General features: G+C 36.6%; 1 protein-coding gene across 1 annotated transcript; it reads right to left on the bottom strand.

Moving 5' to 3' along the window:
- Nucleotides 1-201: 201 nt before the first annotated feature.
- On the bottom strand, nt 202-1,801 carry LOC110925446 (protein FAR1-RELATED SEQUENCE 5-like). The gene is made up of 4 exons (XM_022169400.1): nt 1,634-1,801; nt 1,290-1,537; nt 712-907; nt 202-489 (listed from the first exon to the last, which is right to left on the bottom strand). The coding sequence occupies exons 1-4, from the start codon at nt 1,799-1,801 to the stop codon at nt 202-204; spliced, it is 900 nt and encodes a 299-aa protein (XP_022025092.1).
- Nucleotides 1,802-7,607: the final 5,806 nt, after the last annotated feature.

The following is a 7,607-nucleotide window of genomic DNA, read 5'->3' as shown; positions in this document are numbered from 1 at the left end:
TCACAAATTTTGAATTTCTTGATTTTTCACAAGGGCTAGTGTTTTAGGGGTCCGGGTTTCCATTTACGAAGTATTTTGGGACATTTTTATAGGTCTTTACAATTACTCTTCAACTTGGGTCGTTTGTATCGAGATTCATGATCATTTTTCCGGTGCGTGTGACGCTATGCTTCTATTGCAGTTTCGTAACGAGTCATGAACTCAACAAGAGTAGCTTTCGAATTGCACACTTGACCAAAAATGATTCTCACTCTCCGACCTCGATGTCGTTCGCATAAGACCCGACATCTCTTCCATTCTATAGTATGGAGAGATCCAAGATTCCCTAAGTGCAAAAATATCAGATAGCCAGTCATTATCTGCTAAATTGAACTCTCCGATAGCCGCTTCCCATTCTGATTCAAACTCTTCAGGTGTGAGAATATCCGTCCACACAACACCACAAATACGTTCTTTGAAATTGGTGGAATTGCATAGCCTAACACCAACCTATGTATAACACGAAAACGCCATGCTTAAAAAATATATATATTACACAAAGACAAAACTTAATTAAAAAAACAGTAACAAGGTACATAACACCATGTATTTTAAACATAGTGTATCCTAAAATGCCAAAGGTAAAAATAAGCATACCAACCTTCAGAGAGAGTTTATGCACAACATGCCACATGCATAACCGATGCCTCGTATCAACAAATACAGGCATACAACAGAAATAGCCTTCTTCATTGCTGGATCTTGGTTAGTGACAACAACTTTTGTTTGAGAACCAACAGCTTTTAGAAAAACTCTCAACAACCAAATATACGTATCAGCAGTTTCCGACGCCAATAATGCAGCACCAAATGTAACATTGCAGTGATGATTGTCTATACCAGTGAACGGTACAAACACCATAGCGTATCTGCATATGAAAACGCCATGAGAACTGAAACAATAATAAACGCCATTGCATGTAAGCTCATAAAACAACATTGCATGTAAACTCATAAAATCGCTATTGCATGTAAACTCATAAAAACGCCATTACATGTAAACTCATCAAACGCCAAAAAAAACAGAAGAAGTTGAATTATAAAATATTATTTGTTGGAACGATATATGGCGTCAAACGAAATCACATCACCAAACACGTGGTAATTACGTTTGGCTTGATCGTCTCACCAAAAAAGTCCCTTCAAACGATTGTCTCCGTCTGTGAAGTAATCATACGAGAAATTAGGTTGGGAATGTTTTTTTCATTCAAATGTCTCACAACCATATCGGCATCATATTCCCCTATAAACAAGTTAATTTTCCTCTTGTAGTTCTTAAATTCAACTTTACTTGCACCCACGTCTTCAAAACCGCCAAAACAAGTCTTCATAACATTAAACGCCTTGAGAGGACCCAAATTCAACTTAGACATGTTGTGTATAACATGCTTCTGGAGCTGAGTGAGGTGTCGTTCAGTTGGAAGAAAATGTTTATCAGGACGTTTAACAAGATCATGGTTGTGCTCCTTGACAAACTTATACACCTTCCATGATCGAGCCTAAAAAATTACACCTAACAGTGCACCACAATCAGTCCTCTTTGAAAAGTTGGATCGCACTAATCGCTCCTTTTGATTGGGGTCCAACGTATCAACCTTCTTGTCCTTATATAACCCAGATCTCGTACACAAGTAATACTTAATATGTAACACACCTTTAGAGTTTGTCTTTGTAGTCCCTTTCCTAACTGAAAAGCCACACTCCTTGGCATACTTGACATACATTGAATAACAATCATCGGGGCTTGTGAATACCATGTCCATTGTGGGCTTTATTTCTTCACTAACGTTAGGAATGATAAATGGTAATCCAGTTTTGGGGCAAAACCTTTGACTCGAGGAAGCAACTTCGTCTAAGAAAACACAGTGAGGAACAGAAAAATCAGAAAAACGCCATTAAAGATAGAAAACTTCTTGTAATAACATTATAGATTAAAACGCCATTAATTGAATAATAAACAAGACATAATAAACACATAATCTGAAAACACCATGATGAAAACGCCAAAATACGCACACCATAACTTTATTGATTAACAAAAATACTAATGCGACTTGACAATGAAAACGCCATGAGATGAATAATTAAAAACACTTAACAACATAAATAATTAACAAAAATATAACATCATAATGAAAACGCCATAGTTAACAAAACTGATTTTTACACAAATTAACAAATAGTAATAACTGATGTTTACAAATACTACTAAATAATATTCAAAACTAATCAAAGAGATGTAAAACGCCAATGATCGTAAAAACATAAGAATATACTAGATCCTAAACGACAATTAAAATTAATATTGAAAACTCCAATTATCAGTTCTTACTAATTGTTTAACTACCAATTAAAACGCGATTAAATTGGATAAATGAACAACGCCGTTGAAATAATACAACACATTATGAAATACTAATTTAAAAAAAAAACAATGAAACAAGCATAAAAGAACAAAACACCATATCTGTTGCATGATTTGCTGGAACAAAAATAGAAACGTCATCGAATTTTACTTTGTCGAACAGAATCCACGTTAGACGCCACATATCTGAGAAAGCTTGCAAAGGAGGTAACAGCTAATAAGAAATCTTTAGGGTTTTAATTTGAAAGAAATTTATAACACGAATAAGGAGGGAACGCATAAAAGGACAATCGTACCCCTGCATATTAATTAGCGCCCCCTGCCACGTGTTGGCCAGGATCCGTTCTCACACTTTTCATCGTTCTCTCCTAATCCCATACCTATATATATATATATATATATAGTGAAAGTGTAAAATACAATATCCCTTAACGTACAATACGTTTAGCATGGATGAAATCGCATGTGATAATTTTGATGAATTTCGCATGTGGTAATTTTGATGAAATCGCATGTTAAAAAACCAACATGCGAATTCAATGTGGGATGAAGATCTGACGGCTGAGATGATCGCGTACGTAATGTAGGATAAGGGCTCTTGTACGATAACCTAACCCTATATATATATATATATATATATATATATATATATATATATAGGACAAAGATCCGTTAGGAACCACCCCTTATTGCGAGAACCGCGAGAACCAGTGTGAACACAAACAGTAATTCCTAAAAAAATCTAAAAAACACCCAAAAATTTTTTTTTTTATTTTTTTACTATTTTTTTTGAAAAAATCGCTATATTTTGTTAATAAAAAAAAATAAAAAAAAATTTCAAAAAAAAAAAAAAAATTTCGAGTAACAGTTATCCATGCACATGTGCATATGTGTCGTTTCTTTGTCAAATTCTGTAATTCATTACAAATAATAGTCAATTGCACTTTCATTTACACTACTACGTGTAATACACTATCTTTTACATTACCAATGTTAGAAATGCACATGTGCATCTATATGTATCAACAGGAAATAAGGTGTTTTGGTACACTACTTTCTCTTTCATCTATCATTCCATCCATAATACACAAGCATGCACATGTGCATTTCTGTCATTTCTTTGACAAATTCCATAATTCATTACATATATTAGACAATTGCACTTTCATTTACACTACCATATGTAATACACTACTTTTTACATTACCAATATTAGAAATGCACATGTGCATTATATGTATCAACATGAAATAAGGTGTTTTGGTACACCACTTTGAATACACTTTCCCTTTCATCTATCATACCATCCATAATACACTACCATTACCTCCTACCATCCATAATACAATACCATTACCTCCTACCATCCATAATACAATACCATTAACAATATTTTCACTTTATTACATGTATGTAAACACCATTTATACCATCCAATCAACATATTACATAAAAATTGACAACTATCACCAAACCATTAACCACTAGATATAACTAACCAAAAAACATGTATATGGGTCTACTTCTCCATTCAAAATCACAAACTTTTTGTATCAAAACACGTTATATCATGGTTATACCTAATTATGCACATGTGCATTTTGAATATTGGTAATGTAAAAAGTAGTGTATTACTAATGGTATTGTAAATTAAAGTGCAATTGTCTATTCCTGATAATGTATTACCGAATTTGTTGAAGTAATGATACATATGCACATGTGCATGGATAACTGTTACTCGAAAAAAAAAAGTTTTTTTTTTTTTTTTTTTTTTATGGAACGAAATATAGCGATTTTTTGTTAAAAAATATTAAAAAAAATAAAAAAAAATTTTTGAGTGCTTTTTTGATTTTTTTTAGATTTTATTTTGTGTTCACATTGGTTCTCGCGGTTCTCGCAATAAGGGTGGTTCTCGCATGAACCTTACCCTATATATATATATATATATATATATATATATATATATATATATATATATATATATATATATATATATATGAGAAGGATCCGTTAGGAACCACCCTTTATTGTGAGAACCGCGAGAACCAGTGTGAACACAAACAGTAATACCTAAAAAAATCTAAAAACCCCCCAAAAACAAATTTTTTTTACTATTTTTTTGGAAAAATCGCTATATTTCGTTTATAATAAAAAATTCAAAAAAAAAGAAATTCGAGTCACAGTTATCCATGCACATATGCATTTGTATCATTTGTTTGACAAATTCCGTAATTCATTACAAATATTAGAAAATTGCACTTTCATTTACACTACCACGTGTAATACACTACTTTTTATGTTAACAAAATAATAAATGCACATGTGCATCTATATGTATCAACATGAAATAAGGTGTGTTGGTACACTACTTTCTCTTTCATCTATCATTCCATCCATAATACACAAACATGCACATGTGCATTTTTGTCATTTCTTTGACAAATTCCGTAATTCGTTACCAATATTAGACAATTGCACTTTTATTTACACTACCATGTGTAATACAATACTTTTTGTAGGACCGGTTTTGACTCTGAAACGATTGCGAACCGACTCGTGTAACGTGCGGAATCCGTACACGAACGTGACCGAACACACGAGAACGTACTATAAACGTGATTCTATAGAATGATGTGAAAATGTACAAGAAACGTGAATCATCTTAAGCACTTTCTCTCTCTAGGATCCAAGCTCTCCAATCTCTAAAATGGCAAAAGTCTTCAAAAGTTCCTAAAGCTAACCCTAAGGGTTCTATTTATAGGCAAAGGATATAAGGAGACTTTCCTTATTTACAATAATGCCACCTTGCCCTTTTCTATCTAATATAACAATAAAAGGCTAGTTAGATCAGTTTCTCGCTATGGCTCGAATTGACGTAGGCGATAGACATAAATGCACTAACAGACTTCCACTTGGATATTGCCGCAGTCGATCTCGTAGCGTCTTGTCTTTCTCTCTCTCTCTCTGAGTCTTTTTGAAGCTTTAACACGTCTTCAGCAACATAGACTCCCTATTGCTTGAACAGAATCCCCGTGGATCTGTCTTCAGCTTCAGCTCCCCCTTTCAGTAGACTCTTTCTTCAGGCTCCCCCTTTCGTCAAGCTTTCGTGCTTTTGGGATCGACACCTGGATTTCCGGTTACAAGCTCTTTCAGGATAGTTACCTGACTCCTTGAAAGCACGCTCCCCCTTGCGTTGAGCTCGTCTTCAGACTCCCCCTTAGGCTCGGCTATCGGGATCATAGTCTAGTACTTTCATCTGCAATTCTCAAATATTTATAAGCAAACATTTTGAACATTCAGGATTGAAAACCTGGCTTTCTCAGCTTATGCTAAAATATTTCAACAGTGAAAGCGTTTTTGATTGTCCAGGAATCGTGACCTGGCTCTCAAAAATTTTAATCAAGATCCTGGGTCTAAAATATAATAATATGAATATATCCAGGATCACTTAATTCTCTCCTGCTATCAACAAACTTCATAGATTTGGCGGTGGTGTGGTGGTGGCGGTGGTGGCTGTGGTGTAGTGGTGACGGTGGTGGCGGTGTAGTGGTGACGGCGGTGGCTGTGGTGTAGTGGTGACGGTGGTGGTGGTGGCGGTGGTGTAGTGGTGACAGTGGTGGCGGTGGTGTAGTGGTGGCGGTGGTGAAAGCAGAGAGAGAATAGTCTGGTGTGTGTGTGTGTGTGTGTGTTATGTGTGTAATGTGTGTGTGAAGAGGTTTATGTAGAAAAAAACAAACCCTCTTCTTCTTGCAGACTGCAGACCTTTGGTCCACCTCTTCTCCTGCAGATGCCTGCAGATGTGGTCCGCAGACTGCAGACCTTTTCCTGCAGAAAAAACAAACAGCACCTAATTCTTGTAGTATAAAACGTGCATGATTTCACTTGTATAGTATGTAATCAGACAATGTTGATTTTTAAGCACATAATTGCAGTCATTAAATAATAATTAAAGTGTACGGAAATTACCGGTTTGGTGCCAGTTGTCACAGTCTCCCCCCGTTAAAAGAATTTCGTCCCGAAATTCAGGCTGAACTAACTCTCGCAGGAGTCTTCTTGAACAGGTGGGGGTACTTTTCTTTAAACTGGTCTTCACGTTCCCACATGTACTCAGGTCCATGCTTAGAGTTCCAACGTACTTTGACAAGTTTCACACTGCTCCTCCTGGTCTTGTTGACTTTCCAGTCGGTAACCTCAACGGGTTGTTCTGTAAATCAGAGGGCGTCATCAATATGTACTTCATCCGCAGGGATGATCACGTTTTCTTGTGTTAGACTCTTCTTGTGGTTGGATACATGGAACGTATCATGTACTCCATTAAGTTCTTCCGGTAATTCCAACTTGTATGCCACGGTACCAATTCTTTCCGAAATCTTGAATGGTCCGATGTATCGGAGATTCAACTTCCCACTTTTTCCGAATCTTACTACGCCCTTCCAAGGTGAGACCTTTAGCAAAACTTTGTCTCCCACCTCGAATTCTAATGGTTTTCGTCTTCGATCAGCGTAGCTCTTTTGTCGATCTCGAGCCGCCTTAATGCGCTCTCGGATCTGCATAATCTTGTCGGTTGTCTCTTGTACAAGTTCAGGACCAATAATACGTTTGTCTCCAGCGTCTGCACAACATAAGGGCGAGCGGCACTTGCGGCCATACAGAGCTTCGAACGGTGCGGCTTTTATACTTGTATGATAACTGTTATTGTAGGAAAACTCAACTAAAGGTAGATGAGTATCCCAGCTGCCGCCTAGGTCCATGACACATGCGCGAAGCATATCTTCTAATGTTTGTATGGTCCGTTCGCTCTGACCGTCTGTTTGCGGATGGAAGGCCGTGCTTAGGTCTAGCTGAGATCCAAAGGCTTCCTAAAAGGATTGCCAGATTTTTGAGACAAAGCGTCCATCTCTGTCTGAAATAATTGAGATTGGCACTCCATGACGTACCACGATTTCCTTTAAGTATATCTCAGCAAGCTTTCCAGTGCCATCCTTTTCTCGGATCGGTAGGAAATGCGCAGATTTTGTTAATCGATAAACTATTACCCATATCATGTCGTGCCCTCTCAGGGTCTTTGGTAATTTCGTTATGAAGTCCATCGAGATTTGCTCCCACTTCCACATGGGTATCTCTGGTTGTTATAGTAGGCCGGACGGTTTCTGACATTCAGCCTTAACCTTAGCACAGGTTAGGCACTTTCTGACATAAACAGC

This window comes from Helianthus annuus, chromosome 11 (genome assembly GCF_002127325.2).
Source record: "Helianthus annuus cultivar XRQ/B chromosome 11, HanXRQr2.0-SUNRISE, whole genome shotgun sequence".
Classification (NCBI taxonomy): Eukaryota; Viridiplantae; Streptophyta; class Magnoliopsida; order Asterales; family Asteraceae; genus Helianthus; species Helianthus annuus.
Note: the sequence above shows the minus strand (reverse complement) of the source record. Positions and strands in the feature narration are given on the sequence as shown.